We start from the raw sequence: 20,566 nt of genomic DNA on the forward strand, positions 1-20,566 counted from the left end.
TGTAAGGAATTCTAACCACCAATTTAAGATAACCAGTCAGACTCTCAATATGGCTCATTTAAGCTTACCAGATGGTGTAATATTCAAACTTGGGGAATTGTTCTCAGCAAGTAGAAAGAACATGTTCAGGCATTGCGCCTTTTTGACTTAGAGAAGCACTGGGGGGGGGGGGGGGGGGGGGGGGGTTGTTCCCTGCTGCATTCTCCATGGCAATGCTGTGACCAATCAGATTTTCCCACTAATCAGCACCCTTTTATTCATGCAGCATGAATTGCCCCTTTGAAATTTGGTATTCATGTCTGTTCTGATGAGTGCAAGACCGAAAGCTTTGGTGGCATGTCTTTTTCATCAATACTCACGTTCGCTAATTCTATGATAATGTATTTCTACGATTAAAAGACTCACTTATACAAGGCAACTTCCGATATGTCCAAAGCATGTTAATGGTTCACACAAGTAAGTATTGATTGTCCTTTGAAATCCCTCAATTGACTTTGCAAACATGGTATCTAGAGCAGTGTGTTCCATGATCTTTACTTTGCGATAATCATCCTGAATTTGATTCTAGTCATCACTTTGTCTCCTACTAGAGGCAAGTGCCTTTCTCAATTGATTTCCTTCATTATTTTCATGCCTTGATCAGATAATTCCTTAACCTGCTCATCGCTAGGGAAGATAAAGCCCAAGTTCACTCTCTTGTAACTCTGTTTCTTTTCTAGATATCCAGATTAAAGCAGCACTTTGCATTTATAAATTACATTGAACACTTAAGCATCCCAAGGTATTTCACAAACAAGATGTAGGGAAATGGGACTCGGAGTCAGAAAGATAGGGGTTCGGGGTTACTTAATGTAGTGAGAGAGGGATTAGAAAGATGGAAAAAGAGGTAATGTAATTTATGGAGGGAATTCCAAAGAGTGGCACCAAGGCAGTGAAAGCTGTTCCACCAGTACAAGACTGCACAAAAGGCCGGCATCAAAGGAATGAAACATTCGGGAGAATAAAGATGGGGTGGGGCAAGTTTAAGTTTAATGTGGGTGGCACGGTGACACAGTAGTTAGTACTGCTGCCTACTGCGCTGAGGACCTGGGTTCGACCCCGATCTCGGCCCCGGCCCTGGGTCACTGTCCGTGTGGAGTTTGGACATTCTCTCAGTGTCTGCGTGGGTTTCACCCCCATAACCCAAAAGTTGTGCAGGTTAGGTGGATTGGCTACGCTAAATTGCCCCTTGATCGAAAAAAAAGTAATTGGGTGCTCTAAATTTATTTTTTTAAAGTTTGCATTTAATGCATTGAAGGGCAAGGAGCCACTGTAAGCCAACGTCTGGGTTGTGAGTGAGCAAATAGGATTTAGTGTGGGACGAGACATCTATTTTCTTTCCTTGTATAGCTTTTTCCATCCGATCTATAAGCAGGTTGAAATCCCCCATTACTTATCAATTTGATCACCTTCACGGCCTTCCTAAATGCCATTCTACATTCTTCTTCAGTAGTAATTTAGGTGCTCCCTCCGCATGCAGCCCTTCCCCTCCAGTTCCTTAACTTGACACGTAATCATTCCATCAACTCATTTAGTGTTTCCCATTCTGCCACTGTTTTGGTCTATTTTATTCAAACTTCCCCTTATTTTCTTGACTTTCCAAGTCAAATTTTGCTCCAAATTTTGCTGATGATGCAGTCTTTAATTCGCACTGCATCGTACCGCTCTAGTTGCAATTATGCTTCCAGTTCTTCTCAGTTATTTCTAGCATTCATGGTATTAATATGTAGATGGTTGTTTATTTTTCCCCCCCCTGTTGATTTTGTCACATCTTGGCCTTGCCTCATGTGTTTGGAAATGGATTGGATTTGGATTTCTTTATTGTCACTTGTACTAAGGTACAGTGAAAAGTATTTTTCTGTGAGCAGCTCAAACAAATCATTCAGTACATGAAAAAAAAGAAAATACATAGGGCGTGATTCTCCAAAATGGAGACCAAGTGTTCGCGCCGTCGTGAAACGGGCGCAGGGACAACCGATTCTGGCCCCCACAGGAGGCATCCATGGGGGACTTCTTCAGCACGCCGGTCCCTATGCAACATGGCGTGGGGGTTCAGGAGCCGGCCCGCGCAACAAAGTAGGCCGGGGTGGGGAGAGAGGCCGGCCCACCGATTGGTGGGCCCCGATCGCGGGCCAGACCCCATCGGATGCCCCCGGGAGGACGGAGCCTCCCGAATCTTTGCGCAGAGTTCCCGCCTGCAGCGACCAGGTGTGGACGGCGCCGGCGGGACTCTGCTTTTTCCGCGTGGCTGCTTGGCCCATCCAGGCCGGAGAATAGACGGCCTGGCCGCGGACAGTGACCGGCGCTGCGTCAAATGTGCTGGCGTCGGGGCGGCGTGGCGCAGTTGCGGTGATTCTCCGGCCCGGCGGGGGTTTCGGAGAATCGTTCCCATTATAGAGCAACTCAAGGTATACGATGTAAATACGTAGGCACAGGCATCGGGTGGAGCATACAGGTGTGTAGTATTTAATCGGGTCAGTCCACAAGGCTCATTTAGGAGTCTGGTAACAGCGGGGAAGAAGCTGTTTTTGAATTTGTTGGTGCGTGTTCTCAGACTTTTGTAACTCCTGCCCGATGGAAGAATTTGGAAGAGTGAGTAAGCCGGGTTGGGGGGGGGGGGGAGTCTTTGATTGTGCTGCCCGCTTTCCCCAGGCAGCCGGAGGTGTAGATGGAGTCAATTGCTGGGAGTCAGGTTCGTTTGATGGATTGGGCTGTGTTTATGACTCTCTGAAGTTTCTTGCAGTCTTGGGCCGAGCAATTGCCATCCCAGGCTGTGATGCAGCCAGATAGGATGCTTTCTATGGTGCACCTGTAAAAGTTGGTAAGAGTCCGTGTGAACATGCCATATGTCCTTAGTTGTCCTTTAGTTTCCTGAGGAACTGTAGGTGGTAGTTTGCAATATCTGAAAACTGTTGAAGATGTGTTTCTTTTAAGAGGAACAACCTATGGCTGTTTTGTGTTCAGTTTTGATTCTCCATGTGCAACACTGTAGATCAGTCAGTATATTTTTAAAAGTAATTTTATCATTATCTCCACTAAAGCAATGTATAGAATCAACTGTTTGTGATGTCAGTTTAGTTTTTCTATTCAAATTAAGGATTGCAAGAATATTTAATATAGAATTTGCAGGTTAATTACAGTATAATGGGGCAACTCAAGTTCTACATGCTGCTATTTGAACACGTGTGGACAGATCATTATTTATGTTATTGTAACTATTGACTGGTTTGCTACAGTAGGTGCACCAAATGATATGTTCTTTGTCAAATAAATGAGCATGAAAAGTAAATACAGTATTGCAGTGTGCTATGTAGATAACTCAGAATATACTGTTGCAGAATTTAATATTGTCAGCCTCTGCTGATGAAATCATGGCGAGCCGGATCATTATAGTGGTAGGAGGACACTGCAGCTACAATAATAATCTTTATTAGTGTGTCATGTGAGAGTACCTTTAAGAAATGGATGTTTAAGCAATGTACCTTTAAGAAATGGAGCAGCTCATATTGCTGAAGTGATGTCAGAGGAGGGAGCTGAGCTCACATCTGCTTTTTGGGAATTTTAGTTTCAGTTTTGTGGAAAAGAGCTTGGGTGTGTCTGTGTTTGCAGTGAGTTGGATCTGCTGTTATCTCTGCCATGAAAGACTATCTCTGAATCATTTGGGTGATTTAAACTCACAATAGTAATGTCTTCAACCGGATATGTTTCTGTTGTTAAAGGTGTCAAGTCTTTTGGAGGTTTAAAGGAACGTTTTGAGGGATTATTTAGTGTTGTATTATTTTCGGGGTTATCTTTGGAATAAGGGGTGGTAAAGGATCCAATGTTTATTTTAAAAGGTTAAGTTGAATTCATGGAATAAACATTGTTTTGTGTTTAAAAACCCACATGTCCATAATTGTAATACCACACCTGGAGACCAAGCCGTGTGCTTCAAAAGCAACAATACATTAAAGGGAGAGGTTGGTTGAACTCCATGATACATTTTGGGGTTCTGAAAACACCGCTCCCATAACAAGTGTCACATGTGGGCTTACATTAACACTGCATTGAAGTTAGTGAAAATCCCCTAGTCGTCACACTACACCACCTGTTTGGGTACACACAGAATTCAGAATGTCCAATTCACCTAACAAGCACGTCTTTCGGGTATACAAGTGTAGTGTGATAGATAATCGACAAGGACAGGATGTTTAGTGGGCGTCAGAACCACACCCCATAGCATGAAAGAACGTACTAATCTGATGTGTGTTCTGTGACCAACCCACCTGGGTCCTCAGTGCCATGAGGCAGCAGTGCTAACCACTGTGTTCCTTAACTGAAAACCAAACCAAATGTGGTAGTTTGTGAATGAGCTTATGCGCTAAATAATGTTAAGATTGCATTCTCCATTCATTGGAGTGGACGGCAGCATAATAAATGTAGCCTACATAGCACTTGGTGCAGTCGCAAATTATGGCACATCTTATCAGAAAGATCTGGGCAATTGTCATTTCATTGCAAATGATAATGACAGTAATTCTCTGTCCTTCCTGCAGAAAGAGTGCATTTATCAATTAGATTTTGCGAACTAGAAAAAATAAAAGTGGATTTAAATATTTAAAGAAAAGCCTTTAGTTCACTGCTGCACTTCACTGTTCCGGGTCTAGTCTGGTTTTTAACCTCCAGTCATATAGTGTTAGTAATAATTCTGTAATAAATTATGGTTCATTAAAAGCTGGAACAAAACAAAAAGTGCGTGGAAACCAAAAAAAGGGGGGGCCGCTTTGGATTTCTAAATGTAATCTGAGCAGACTTCATACTGAATTCCATTTGAAGTGTCCCCATTCTTGCTTGGAGCTGTGGTGCCCCAGCCAGAGGGGTGATGTCAGCTGGCTTGTAGGTACAGTTGCTGATCACAGGAAGAAGAAAAGGGAAATCAATGAAGATACCGTTATGCATTTTCCACTGCCAACTCCGTACCTGATTGAGACGTCTGCAGTTTAATACCATTCTGTGTATCGCATGATGGAATGATTCCTTCCAGGCATCTTTTGCTTAGTTGGTAACTCTCACCTCTTGAGTCACAAGGTTCCGGGTTCATCTCCCACTCGAGGGTCCAAGTACAAAAATCGAGGCTGACACGCCAGTCACTGTCAGAAGTACAGTAAGAAGTCTTACAACACCAGGTTAAAGTCCAACAGGTTTGTTTCAAACACGAGCTTTCGGAGCACGGCTCCTTCTTCAGGTGAAGAAGGAGCCGTGCTCCGAAAGCTCGTGTTTGAAACAAACCTGTTGGACTTTAACCTGGTGTTGTAAGACTTCTTACTGTGCTCACCCCAGTCCAACGCCGGCATCTCCACATCACTGTCAGAAGTGCCACCTTTCAGATGAGGTGTTAAACATGGCGCCCACCTGCCTGCCCAGAATACCTGGTTGTTAGTACAGTGTTGCTTTTGGGAGCTTGCTGTACATGTATTGGCAGCCAGATTTCCTACAGTACAACAGTGACTACAGCTCCAAAAGATTTAATTGACTGTAAAGCAGTTTGGGGCATCTGATGGTCACGAAAAGTGCTAAATAACTGCAAGTGTTCCTGTCTTTCTTCCAATGTAATTTGGTGTTCATTTCAATTGCGATTTTGGTTGTCATGTTATTGAAAAAAATAACTTGTTAAGGGTGATTGAGGGCAAAGTAATACTGCAACTCTTGTTGGGATCAAAACCACTTAATTAATTTAACTTCATTACTCCAACTGCAGTAAGAAGTAGTTGATTAAATATCAAGGCTTTAAAAGTCAATGTGTAACAGTACTTGATTATTGCTGCAGGAGGTTTAGAATTCTTGGTCTGGCCCACTTAACTTAAAGGGGACGGTTGTCTGTCTTTTATTATTAATTTTCAGTCTCCGACAGTTCCCAGACAAGTCTTCAATTGTGCAGGTGTACAGTCTTTGGCTTTGACTTTTTTTCCCTCCCCATTCACCAGCTGACTGGAAGGGTTCATAATTGATAACTGGAGCAAGTTTTTTAATAAACATTTTATTGAGGTATTTTTTACAACAACAAAATAAACAATGTACATAAATCTATTAACATAGTGCAAAAGCCTGCTTCCTCCCTTACAGGTCCCACCTTTATTACCCCCTACTCTAAGCTAAACTAACCCCCCCCCCCCTTTAATTTTCCACGTCGACAAGCGGCTGCCACCTCCGGGCGAACCCTAACAGTGACCCTCTCAAGACGAACTTGATTTTCTCCAAACAGAGAAGGCTAGCCATGTCTGATAGCCAGGTCTCCGACTTCGGGGGCTATGACTCCCTCCAAGCTAATCGTATCCATCTCTGGGCTACTAGCGAAGCAAAGGCCAGAACGTCTGCCTCTTTCTCCTCCTGGATACCCGGATCTTGCAACACCCCGAAAATCGCCAGCTCTGGACTCGGTGCCACCCTTGTATTTAACACCGTACACATGACATCTGCAAACTCCTGCCAGAGTCCCCTAAGGCTTGGACAAGTCCAGAACATGTGGACATGGTTCGCTGGTCCTCCCGCACACTTTGCACACCTATCTTCTACTCCAAAGAACCTGCTCATCCGGGCCAGTCATGTGAGCCCAGTGTACGACCTTGAATTGTATCAAGCTGAGCCTGGCACATGTTCTGGACGCATTGACTCTACTCAATGCGTCCGCCCAGAGACCATCCTCTATATCTCCTTCCAACTCCTCTTCCCACTTGCGCTTCAGCTCCTTAGTCTGCATCTCCTCTGACCCCCGACATCCGTTTCTAATGAATCTGGAGACATTTTTTGAGATAGCTGGTTCACTGAAAATGTAGAACTTAATGCGATCATCATCAACATATTCCGCATAACTTTGACCTGGGCACTATTGAAAGTCGCCATAGTCCCCGGGGGCCATCGGCTGCTCTCTCTTTTGGGAGAGGGTTGACTGGGTGGTGATTTAACCTGAGGGTCACCACACCTCGGGTGAGGGGCAAGGTTGAGAAGGATAACCTCAGCTGGTGCGGGGATTGAGCCCGTCTTGCTGGCATCTCAAGCCAAATCATCCAGCCAACTGAACTACTATTATCAGAGAATTAAGATCAGCACAACTGTAGCAGGATTTCTGTAATAATGTGCACTTGCATTGTATGACTGAGAAAACCTATTGGGTATTTCAGATTGAAATGTTGGCAGTTTCATGCTAGCTCCTGTGTTTTTTTTTAAATGGTTCATGGGATGTGGGCGTCGTTGGCTGGGTCAGCATTTGTTTCCCATCCCTAATTGCTTTTGAACTGAGTGGCGTGATGGGCCATTTCAGGGGGCAGATTGCTGCAAATTTGGAGTCACAGGCAGTTCAGACTAGGTAAGGACAGCAGATTTCCTTCCTTAAAGGACATTAATGAATCCGATGGTATTTTATTATCTCTGGATTACTAGCTCAGTGACGTTACCACTCCGCCGCCACCTCCTGCTGTTTGTAAGCTTTTTAAAGAATGCGCTCACAGTTTTAGCACAATGAGGACATGAGGAAAATACTCGCACTTCTTAGTGTGAAACTAGTGCCACGGTTACACTTTTCGGGCCTGTCTTGGACATTTGTGCAGGCTGGCATCACATGCCTCTCCTACAATTGTGCCCATATCTTCCAAGTTCAATAAATTATTTTGGCTACACAATATCTGAACCAATATCAGAATCAACACCACGGTAATCAGGAAGAATGTAACAGTGGGGCCTGTTTGTCGTATGCATGCACATGCGCCTCCTAATTTTCTGAAGGGTGGATTGATTTTAAATTCACTCGGTTCCGCCTTTGTAATTAAAAATAAATAAAAGTACAACATACTGCACTGGTCAGCTCTTTAGCTTTAGACTTGAGCTTTATCTGCCTCTCTCAACGGTCATTACCAATTAACTGAACGGGTGTTGATAGAACGTTAGGTGAGACAGTAAGCTCTTGAGGAAAATACAGAGGCTGGAAAAGGGTCTGGGCTGTTAAATGTGTGGACAGGAATTTGGAAGATTGAATATAATGTGGGGAAATATGCAACTGTACACTTTCAGGGGGGGGGGGGGAATAGCAAAGCAGCATATTTTCTAAAGGTGAAACCGGGAAAAGCTATTCGCAGGGGCCTGCACTGACTTTGTATACCCCAGTTCCCAGAAAGTTAACATGCAGGCACAGCAAGAAATTCGGAAAGCAAGTATTTTATTAGCATTTATGACAAAGGCATTGGAGTACAGGAATAAAGATGTCTTTCTTCAGTTGTAAAGGTGCCTTTGGTGTGACCAAACCTGGATTACTTGTTTGCTCTTCCCTAGGCAGAAAGATCATACTTGCCTTGGGGTGAGTGCAATGAGGGTACGTCAAACAGATTTCTGAGATAAGAGGATTATCCCCAAGGTGATCTCATTGAAACATCTAAAATGATAAAGTGGGTTGACTGGGTGAATGCCGGCTGGGTGTTCCCCCTGCCAGGGGATTCTAGAACAGGGGTGATCACGGACTCTGAATCACAGACGGCCAATTAGGACTCGGATGAGGAGAAATTTCTTGTCACAAAGAGTTGTGAACCTGGGCACTGTCGTTAAGTATGCTTGAGACACAAGTCATTCGATTTTTTTGATACTTGGGGAAATATGTGAATAATGCAGGAGTTAGAGTTCAGGTGAAAAATTAGCCATGATCCTATTGAATTGCAGAATAGCAGTCTCAGGATCAAATGACCTACTCCTTTCCCTATTTCCTATGCTCTTATGTAGGCACAGAGGTTGGCCAGTATAGCTACATATTCTTGAACTGGGTTCTGGATAGGAAGGAAGTTATGGTGCGCCAATTCTTAATGTGTGAATGATTACTGGCAGATTTCTTAATTTATTCTTGGTCCAGCAATATGTATGGCCCATCCCTATTGCTCCTGAGAGCAATAAGGGTTTTAGGACTGTACATGTAATGGTTGCAGGTCCCATTCCATGAAGATGAGCCATTGTATTTCTCCAACATAGTTCAGAAACCTCTGTGCTCACTTTTCCAATGCTAGCCCACAAATTGTTGAATTCCATTTCACAATTTGATGTAATAATAATCTTTATTGTTGTCACAAGTAGGCTTACATTAACACTGCAATGAAGTTACTGTGAAAATCCGCTAGTCGCCACACTCCGGCTCCTGTTCGGATACACAGAGGGATAATTCAGAATGTCAAATTCACCTAACAGCACGTCTTTCGGGACTTAGAACATAGAACATAGAACAGTACAGCACAGAACAGGCTTGTGGGAGGAAACCGGAGCACCCGGAGAAAACCCACGCAGACACGGAGACAATCTGCAGACTCCGCACAGACAGTGACCCAAGCCGGGAATCAAACCCAGGTCCCCGGCGCTGTGAAGCAACAGTGCTAACCAATGTGCTGCCGTGCTGGTTTCTCTACCTGTGCCATAACCATGATTAACAATGAGGAAGGAGCAGTGCTCCGAAAGCTAGTGTTTGAAACAAACCTGTTGGACTTTAACCTGGTGTTGTAAGATTTCTTACTGTGCTCACCCCAGTCCAACGTCGGCATCTCCACATCATGATTAACAAAGCTGATGCACCAGCAGCTTTTGCATACGTGCAGCTCTGTTGGATGTAGTTGCAGAATTGTCCAGCTCTTTCTGAAGGTAACAGAGGGTATTGGATACTTGAGACATTAAAAAATGTTAAACCTGTTTTATATCATATGTCTCATAGATCAAATTAGAAACAAATCCCTCATTGTGGCAATAAGGCATTATTTAACACAATTTTAATATGTAATGTTCATGGATATATTCAAGAGGGAGCTGGGCGTGGCCCGTGTGGCTAAAGGGATCAATGGGTATGGAGAGAAAGCGGGAGTGGGATACAGAATTTGCATGATCGGCCATGATCCTATTGAATGGTGGTGCGGGCTCGAAGGGCCAAATAGCCTACTCCTGCACCTATTTTCTATGTTTCTATAGATTGGGCTTCACTAAGATAGAGAGCTCGCTATCTAAGCAAGAGTTTACAAACCGACATGCAAAGTCACTCGAGTGCTTGCAAAAAATAACCATGAGAAAATAGGAAATTGCAAGAATTGTGGACAGATCCAGTTGTTGTCAAAGGTGCTTTGGTTCCGTTGCTGATCTTTTTGTCATTGTTTCACATTATTAGATGAATATTTGCAACCACTTTGGAGAGGGGGTGTTTGGGTTGGGGATAGTTATCAAATTTGTACATCTGTTATACATCTGCCAAATTGTAATATTATAAATGTTTCTAATCCTCCTCTAAAATGTCTCCCATATCACAGGGGCGTTGCACCAGAGAAAACTGCAAATATCTTCATCCACCAATGCATTTAAAAACGCAGTTAGAAATCAATGGACGCAACAATCTTATACAACAAAAAACAACTGCAGCTATGCTGGCACAGCAGATGCAGTTTATGATGCCAGGTGCTCAAATTCAGCCAGTTGTAAGTATATATTTACTTAAAAGCTGTTTTCCCTCTTCCCCGACCGTGTCCAAAAAAGACCCTTGTTTAGTTCCTCGTCGTCAAATGCACTAAGAAAAAAGGGGTTTTAAATTTAGAGTACCCAATTCATTTTTTCCAATTAAGGGGCAATTTTGCGTGGCCAATCCACCTACCCTGCATATCTTTGGGCTGTGGGGGCGAAACCCATGCAAACACGGGGAGAATGTGCAAACTCCACACGGACAGTGACCCAGAGCCGGGATCGAACCTGGGACCTCTGCACATGAGGCTGCAGGACTGACCCACTGCGCCACCGTGCTGCCCTCCTTTGGGTTTTCTAAGTTGCCAGGATGGCTGAGTGGTCTAAGGCGCCAGGCTTAAGCAGACATTGAGGACTTGATGATTTCTGGTCCCTTCCTAGGGCCGTGGGTTCAAATCCCAATCCTGACATCCCTCCTTTGGGTTTTCTTAAGATCCCGTTAGTATAATGTCAACCTGCTGTTAAATAATAATAATAATCTTTATTGTCACAGGTAGGCTTACATTAACACTGCAATGATGTTACCTAGTCACCACATTCCGGCGCCTGTTTGGGTACACAGAGGGAGTATTCATGTCACTTACTTGACAGGAATTTATTCGTTCCTGGGATGTGGGTGCCACTGGCGAGGCCAGCATTTGTTGTCCACCCCATATTGTGCTCAGGAAGGTTGGGGGGGGGGGGGAGCTACTTTTTTGAACCGCTGCAGTCCATGTGGTGCAGGTACACCCACAGTGCTGTTAGGAAAGGAGCTTCAAGATTTTGACCAGCTACGATGAAGGAATAACGATGTGTTTCCAAGTCTGGGTACTGTCTGCCTTGGAGAGGAACTCCCATGCATTTGCCATCCTTGTCTTTCTTGGTGGTTGAGGTCATCAGTTTGATAGGTGCCGTTGACAGAGCCTTGATTTTTTTTTTTTATAAATTTAGATTAGCCAATTATTTTTTCCAATTAAGGGGCAATTTAGCGTGGCCAATCCACCTACTCTGCACATTTTTGGGTTGTGGGGGCGAAACCCACGCAGACACGGGGAGAACGTGCAAACTCCACACGGACAGTGACCCAGAGCCGGGATCAAACCTGGGACCTCAGCGCTGTGAGGCGGTTGTGCTAACCACTAGGCCACCGTGCTGCCCGACAGAGCCTTGATGAGTTGCTGCACTACATCTTGTAGATGGTATACACTGATGCCACTGTGCATCGGTGGTGGATAGAGTGGACGTTTGAGGTGATGGCTGGTGTACATTAGAACATTTGGCTGACAAAAATAAAAAGCCCGTTTAAATGTATTTTCTTTGAGAAGTGTGCGAACTGCCAAATAGATTTACATTAGCAGCTGGTTTAGCACAGTGGGCTAAACAGCTGGCTTGTGATGCAGAACAAGGCCAGCTGCGCGGGTTCAATTCCTGTACCAGCCTCCCCGAACAGGCGCTGGAATGTGGCGACTAGGGGCTTTTCACAGTAACTTCATTGAAGCCTACCTGTGACAATAAGTGGTTATTATTATTATTTGAATGAATCATTTCACACTACAACCATGATTGTGCTCTGGTAATAGCTGTACAGCATGTCCTTTTGTATGCAGTTTTGAAAATAAGTTTATGATTATATTCAATTTGTATTCACATTGCTGTTTTGTACTGAACAAGTATATAAACGTGCAAACACTTCTGTTGCTTTTTTGCCACATTCAGCGACTGCAAAAGTTGATGTCCTTTGTTCTCTGTGGACCATCAAAATCTTAGCTGTGCCTTTTTATGTTTGGGGAAATCTATATTTTTCAGTGCAAAACAAAGAGGCAAATCATCTTGGGTCTGTCCAGAATTGTTAATAATTCCCATGCATTTCTCTATCCTCATTTGCATCCCGCTGGAATCAGTTGATGCTATATGGCTTGATCTTGACAGTGCCCTGTTGTATTTTCCATTACATTTAATTGTCTTCATTAATTTTTTTAGTATTGAATATGCTGAAAAGACAAAGCCACCATTGCCTGGTTTATGCAGTTTTTATTGTTTATTTTCTCAATTGGCAAAGCCCCCTGTAGAAACAAAATCTCTCTTCCCTTGGAATTTCTCAAACGCTAAACAATATTCTAAAACAGATGCTGATTCTACTTGGTTTAGTTGGGGAAAATGTAATTTTCTGTGCTACTTAATCCATTTAACTTTATTTTGCCCAAATGTATTTGTCTTTTCTCTCTCCATAGGCCACGTTTCCGATGAATCCTGGCGCAGGAATGAATCATCATGCTTTTAGTTTTAGTCCTTTTCTGGCACCCATGCCTCACGGTGTTGGATTAGTTCCAACAGAAGTTCTCTCTAGTGGCCCTGTCCTTGTCCCTGGAAGTCCACCCATTTCAGTTGCTGGATCAGGAAATATGCCGAAGAACATGAGGACAGACCGATTAGAGGTAAAACAATTGGGCCAATTTAATTCCACAGTGTAAATGTAGTGCAGGCATATCCCATTTTTACAGAGTACCGTTTAATCAAAAATGCTGGTTTTATGGAATGACCGTGATTGAGTTGAAAACTGACAGTTGGCACAGTCTGCTCCCCTCAACCACATGAAATCATTTGAACACGGCACTTCTCTGTTCAATAAGTTGTGGAAGCAAGCAGAGAGAGTGGCTCTCGGCAGTACGACTCTTGGGGAGATGGTTATTCCCAGGTCCGAGGAGGCAGCAGCTCCAGAGGACGCAGCCGCTGCAACTAGTGACATTGACTCTTGGTCTTGTCCTGAGATCCAACTTCCCCTCTCTGTTACAAGAACTCTTTTTTTTTTATTGTTTAGGGGACAGATGGAGATCCATTAATTTCCCAGCCTCGTGTTTCCCCAGCTAGATTATAATTTTTAAAAAAAATTTCAAGTACCCAATTATTTTTTCCAATTAAGGGCAATTTTAGCATGGCCAATTCACCTACCCTGCACATCTTTTTGGGTTGTGGGGGTGAGGCCCACACAGACACAGGGAGAATGTGCAAATCTCACATGGACAGTGACCCAGAGTCTGGATCGAAACCGGGCCCTCGGTGCCGTGAGGTAGCAGTGCTAACCACTGCGCCACCATCTCGCCTAGCTGGATTATAATTGACCAATTTGTCCCCATCCATGTACCAGAGTGAGAGGCTGGCGGCTGCTGATCCTTAAGGAAAATCCTTTTTTGTAGCATGAACTTGGCCCCAACCCAGTCCATGAAAACGGGATTTGCCTGTGTGACTTTCGGTGCATCTTGCTTTTGTCCTTGTATCCATGTTCATTCATAATGGGGTTTGTATTTACAAATTATGCTATAGTTGTTATAAAGTCAGCCAACTTCTGAAACATATGTTAACATTTTGTATGGGCTCTCCATTGAAGCTGGCAAGGTTAGAAGGACAGTCACTTTACAGACCATTGCGATTTGAGGAGAGAACAACAGGCCAAGAGTTCAGATTTGCTAAAATCTTTACACTAAGGATCGAGTGTAAAGAGATTTTTTTTTCCCTAAGGGGAGTTAAACAGGCGTCATCTCAGTTAAGTACGTGAGACGAGCTGAAGATCTAAAAAGGTGAGTCAAACGTGGTTTCAAACTGAACGGAAAAGCAACCAAATGATGGGACAATCTGACGAGACGTTGAAGACCAGTAAGACCTAGCGTTGTTGAATTGGATGTTTGAATCAGCGAAGTGAAGAACACCCAGGCGAAGGATGCGGAACTGTTTGTTGGCTGGGTTTTTCTGTCAACTGTGAAGTGACATCCCTTGCCACTGATCTTGAAGAAAGTTGACCGCAAAGATCCAGCAGTCCACATGACACGGATTTCCCTTTTCCTGATAGTTTGAAGTCAAAAGGGTCTCAGCTGTGTGCGTGTGTGAACTCATGAAGCTGCTGTCGCTCTCTGAGAACTAATGATGGCAAATGCTGACAGTTCCGCCGCTGTCGCTGCCACAAATTCCAGGCTGTTGGAAACTTGGTTGGCGTAGTTCAGGAGACCAACGGTGGAAAGATCAGGTATTGGAATGACCAGGTGCACATAGGTCAGATGGAACATCTGACTTGAACTGCATTTATGGTCTCAAATGTGGTTCAAAAAACCAGGACATGCAGATTTTAAAAAAATTTCATGCAACAATAATTAATGTAACATGACACATGACTGACATTCCAACTTATTATGTCAAAGAATTGACTTTATGGACTACTAAGTACATAGACTACATCGTGCACAAAACTGAAGAATGTCCATGTAAGATGCTACCTCACGTGAAGAGGGTATTTAGATTGGAAGTTGATTAAAGAATCCCAAGACAGGGGCAGCACGGCGGCGCAGTGGTTAGCACCGCTGCCTCACGGCGCCGAGGACCCGGGTTCGATCCCGGCCCCGGCTCACTGTTCGTGTGGAGTTTGAACATTCTCCCCATGTCTGCGTTGGTGTCGCCCACAGAAATCAAGAAGATGCACAGGGTAGGTGAATTGCCGCTTAATTGAAAAAAATTATTAAGAATAAATAAATAATCCCAAAACAGAATAGTGATGATTTGATGTATTTTGGACTGGAGGATTTTAACAGTCGTGTTTCCAGTGATTTGGATTATATACATTATCAAACATTTGCAGGCAATGCACAAATAGGGAGGGTGATTACCTGTGAAGAGGGCAGTGAGTGATTTCCGGTTGGTAAGTTAGATAGATGGTTATCTGATGTAGGTTGATGCAGAGAAATTAGTTAATATTTCAGGAGAAAAGGAAGATGAAAGGATGCCATGTGGTAAAACATTAAGAGAATAGAGAAGCTGTGACTCTCTAAGTTCAACCAGATAAATCTTTAAAAGTAGGAAAATAAGTTCTCTGAGCTCAGTATTTGGAAAAAAGATCCTAAGTTTTAAAAATATGCGGCTAAAAGAAAACAGGCTAGAAAGTTATGCGCAGGTATGGGCAGCCTACCTTTACAGAAGATTTCAAAGTCGTGGACAGGATGCAGAGGTGATTTACTAGTTTGTCAAGGATGAGGGAAACTATAGCTTAACGGAAGAAAAATGGTCAGGGAAGTTCTAATAGAGCTCTTCAAAATTATAATTGAATTTGATTAAGTAAATATGAAAAGGAATTTCCATTAGTCGGTGAAGAGTAACTGGAGGACAGAAGAATGAAGATAATTTTTTTTCCCGGCACAGATCATTAAGATATGGAACGTTCTGCAGGGCGCTTTGGTGGAAGCTTAATAAATAACTTTTCGAAAGGAATGAGATATTTGATGACAAAACATTTTTAGTGGGTATCCAGAAAGGGACAGGAGAATGGGGTTAATTTCACTGCCATTGTTTCCGAGAGTAGGAACTGACATAGTTGACTGAATGATAGCTGCCTCTGCTCAAATGGTATCAGGGATGCAGAAGGCCCCGCAGTATCTTACAGTTAATTCTTAATGTTGGAGCAGCAAATCTCAGCTGGCAATTTGACCGTGAGGTTGGTGAGTGCACTGTTGTCAAAGCCAGTTTTGTCCTCACTAAACAGACGTGTACTTTGCAACGCCAGTTACTTCATCGAGGCCGAGGGTGGGAAATTCTGGCTGATTATTATTTGTTTGGCTCCAGGAATACAGTGGTGACTTGTATCTGCTTGTTGCCAGTCACATCTGAGATCAGCAATCTTTGTCACAGGTCAAGAAACAAATCTGAAGCCTCCCTGGATTATATGACTCAGTAATATAATATTTACTGAACCATTGGGAGCTTAGAAACATGCGTTTAACTGAATGTAATTTGCTTTCCTTATCTTTGATTGATTAAGAAACATTTTGATCAATTTGATAAGCAGTTAACTTGGTAAACAATTTCTATACATGATGGACATAAGAAAACTAAAAACATTTTGCATTTATTTTTCGGCGTGCTTTTGAAACCGTTTCTACAATTGTAACCATTCAACCCAAACAAATCATCATTGTCAGCCAGAGCTTCCCTTTTTGTAAAAATGTTATTCCAGTTAAGGGACAATTTAGCGTGGCCAATCCACCTATACTACACACCTTTTGGGTTGTGGGGGTGAGGCCCACGCAGACACCGAGTGTAGCTGCAAACTCCACACAGACAGTGACCTGGGGCCGAAATCGACAGCCTTCCCACCACCCGCCTCTTTGAAGTGGCTGCTGTTTGAAAGTATGAGGCCTTTTGAGGAGGACAGAACTGGCTTCACTGTTTCTACCATTTTTATTACCGATTTGCATTTTTGTTTTGTGGTAAAGCCCGTTGTCTTCTGGTCCAATGAAATAAAACCAAGTTTAGAATGTTCTTGGAGCGCAGTAAGATTATCGGAATGCAGAGATGAGCAAATCACATGTTGATCATGCTTAACTGTGCTTGCATATCGTGCAATTGCCATCTTCAAATGCAAAATTAATTAAGTTAGCGTGTTTAATTTTGCCCCAGTAATGGAAGATCTCCCCAGATTTTGTGTGGTTGTTACAATCAGCAATGTATACTTCGAGACAATAATGTACACAAGTCAAAATTTTTACAAATACCAAATTAGAATTTTACTCATTTGATCCGGACTAAAGTTTAGGTTGACGTTTAACTTCGGCTTTAACCGTAGAATGGTTGCAAGTTAAACCGCTTCACCAAATCTAAGCACGACACTGTCTCCTCTTTTGGTAGGTGTGCAGGGAGTTTCAGCGAGGAAATTGCACACGAGGTGAGACCGACTGCCGTTTTGCTCACCCCGCAGACAGCACAATGGTGGACACCAACGACAACACTGTGACTGTCTGTATGGATTATATCAAAGGTCGATGCTCCAGAGAGAAGTGCAAATACTTCCACCCTCCTGCTCACCTACAGGCCAAAATAAAGGCAGCGCAGCACCAGGCCAACCAGGCTGTGGCAGTAGCTCAGGCAGCTGCTGCAGCAGCAACAGCAATGGTAAGTTATTTAATGGGACAGCAAATGTCACCGATCAACTTATTGTGCAACACACAAGGCTAAGTCGGATTGCAGTTTAGATAAAAGTCACCCACTGATGCTCTGCAGCTGATGCAATTGTCCGAGTAGTATTTTTGTGCGTAGAGATTGTAGCGGAGGGTGAGAAATATGAAAGTTGATAAACAGCATGTTGGTGTTCACCATTCTGAGCACCACCAGCGCCATATCGAGGTACATTTAAGCTTTTAAGAATTTCTATCCTTGCCGTGTAGAGGAGAAAGTAATTGTTTTTCATAAGAAATTAAGCAACTGGATGGGAAGAGCAATTAATTGTTGCGTGGAATCTGTTGGGTGATAAATCTTGTTGGAGTTAAACTGGCAATGATCAGAACTGTTCATTTGCAGCTGCTTCTTTAAGCAGGATTATTTGGCACAGATAACTATAAAGCAGTAACATGGTAATTCAATCAAGCCAATATCGAATTCTATTTAAATAAGCCAGCATTTTTGTAACATTGTATACACCATTGTATGGCTGGATTCTGATGCAGGTTTGTTATGACAACCAATAGACAAACACAGTAAATTAGATTTTTTTTTAAGTTATTGAAATTTGAAACAATACCATCATTGGGACTGTGATTTTGTTTAGTTGCACTATGACTTAGAGTAATGAAAAAAAATGTGTTTTCCACAATGCCTAAAGGTCCTCTTTTCTGCTTTGTTTCAGGTTTGAAGTTACAGTTTCTGCTAATAAATTCTGTTTTGTTGCAGCATATGCATTTTTATTTCTCTGAGCAGTTTATCTGCTGTTAGCGGTGCACGTAGATAAAGTTAGAATCTACTTCTGGCTTGTTATGTGGCCAAGATGGGAACAAACAATGAATTTTAACACAATGTTAAAAGATTCGGCTTCCTAAAAGGCAAAATAGATGTTGTCTGATTTTGTTTTTTCCAATCATTCATTTTAAAATCCATATAATGAACTTGAAATAATCCGGCTTTGGTAGTGGAAATGATAACTATCTGCGTTACATTGTCTGAACGGTAAAGTTTTTGGCTTGAGCAGGAACGGTTTAAACACTTGTGTAGTCACTAGATAATTAAATCACCTGAGGGTGCAATATTATTCCATTTAAAGCAAAGGGGATGTACAGTGGGAATAGTCCAAATCAATGTAGAGCTCTGATGTCTCTGAAGTATTGCCTTTTCAAAATGAGGCATTGGCTGAAATATTCTAAAAGAGATGATGGTTTACTCCATTATTTATGGAGCTTGAATCTACAGTGTTTGAATTATGCTGATTCATTACAGTTGGCTCCTTTGCCACCACCTCCTCTCTCTCTCCCTCTCCCCACACTACCCTTCACATGCTCAGCCTTGTATTTATTTTTTAAATGGCTGTCATCGGTGATCCCAGATTTTTTTGCTTCCAGGGAAAGGTTTTCACCCCATTAAAAAGTGGTTTTCAGATGATGTCCTGTTGCCTGAAAATGATCGAATGGCTGTGCTACTTTACTGGGCCATCTATAGTGAACAGCATTTCCCTCTCTGCTAAAGTATTAGCTATGTAGGTTTTTGATGCAGAATGCATCGCTAACATTTGCATAATTGCTATTACTTGGGCCTGTTAATCTAGATAACAAATTTGGAACGATGTGTTACTGTGGTTTTCCAGTTACAAATTGATTTGTGGGTTAAGCAGTGTTAAAATGTACTAAACCGTGGGGGTAATGCCTTGTAAAACATCTTCAGGTATCAATAATCCCAAATTTAAGTGCATTGGCCTCAATGTCCATACAGAAGCATTTATTCAGACAACAGTTATATACTGTAAATGTACTCCACTGGTGCTCTTGTCACCAAGGGTATAAGAATGCCATTACTATGGGGTGTGTCTTATTATTTCTGCCTGAGCCGTACACTGTAGCCAAATTTGATATCATTCTGGGAAAATCGCTTGCCGAATACACACACGAAAATGTCATTGTGACCTTTTCTTGACTAGATTGGCAGCACTGAAAGTGGACTTTTATTGCCATGTTGCTGAAAGCACCAAGATCTGTCATTGTGTCACCCAGCAAAATCTTTCCTCTAATGTTCAACAGTCTTTCACTAGCAGTTTGGGGAGAGACAAAGCCATATTTGCACTTCTGTTCCTGTGAGGGTCCAAATGAAACATAAATAAGCCACCATAGAGCATGGTGGAGACGCCCAAGCCAGAATTCCAGAAGTAAATCTAATTTACTTTGCAAGCAGTCTCGCCACTCGAGGTTGATGGGTGCTTTCATGGCTGCGCTCACCATAATTTTTATTGCGAACTCCTGATTTATTCTGTTGCGAAACATGTAAAGAAGCAAAGGTGCTCCTATGCTTAATCCCATCCTGGTGTACAGTATAATCAGGAGGTCAGCTACTCTTGTATTTTGGCTTTGATTTCTGTAGCTGGAATAAACTTGCCTAAGGAAAAATATGCTGATATTGGAGGCAGTTCAGGGAAGGTTCACTCCGTTGATCCTGGGTATGGAGGTTGTGGGCTTGTACTCATTGGAGTTCAGAAGATTGAGAGGTGACCTTATTGACACATATTGGATTCTCAGGGGGCTTGAAAGGGTCGATACTGAGAGGTTGTTTTCCCTTGTGGAAGAGTTTGGGACCAGAGGGCATAATCTCTGGAGTAAGGGGTAACCCATTTAAGACAGAAATTAGGAAGAATTTCTTCTCCGAGAGAAGCAAATTTGTGGAATTCTTTGTTGCAGAGAGCTGTAGAGTCTGGGTCATTAAGTATGTTCAAGGCTGAGATAGACAGATTTTTAATCGGTAAGGGAATCAAGGGTTATGGGGATAAGGTAGGTGGGAAAGTGGAGTTGAAGATTATATCAGATCAGCCATGATCTCATTGAATGGTGGAGCAGATTCTATGGTCTAACTGCACCCGAGCTGTCGTCTCCAGCTGTGGCAGGAAGTGTGGCATCTTGATGTGTTCAATTTGGCCCTATGCTCAGCCTCCCCCTTTCTTCTGCCAAAACGGTTTAATCCTGTCACCAATTCTCTACTCGCCCCTGTGACATTTGATGTCTTAGCTGTGTTTTGATATCTCTCTTTAATGCCCCCTCCCCCT

The 20,566-nt window shown here is 42.9% G+C and overlaps 1 protein-coding gene across 9 annotated transcripts in view; it reads left to right on the plus strand.

The window, feature by feature from the left end:
- Positions 1 to 20,566, plus strand: part of mbnl2 (muscleblind-like splicing regulator 2) — a 109,388-nt gene that overhangs the window by 57,298 nt on the left and 31,524 nt on the right. For all 9 annotated transcript variants that reach the window (XM_038818798.1, XM_038818794.1, XM_038818801.1 and 6 more), the window contains 3 exons: positions 10,335 to 10,499; positions 12,750 to 12,953; positions 17,182 to 17,445. In XM_038818798.1, the coding sequence (XP_038674726.1) occupies positions 10,335 to 10,499; positions 12,750 to 12,953; positions 17,182 to 17,445 (633 nt within the window). The remainder of the gene's footprint in view (positions 1 to 10,334; positions 10,500 to 12,749; positions 12,954 to 17,181; positions 17,446 to 20,566) is intronic.

Source organism: Scyliorhinus canicula, chromosome 14 (assembly GCF_902713615.1).
Source record: "Scyliorhinus canicula chromosome 14, sScyCan1.1, whole genome shotgun sequence".
In the NCBI taxonomy this organism is placed as follows: Eukaryota; Metazoa; Chordata; class Chondrichthyes; order Carcharhiniformes; family Scyliorhinidae; genus Scyliorhinus; species Scyliorhinus canicula.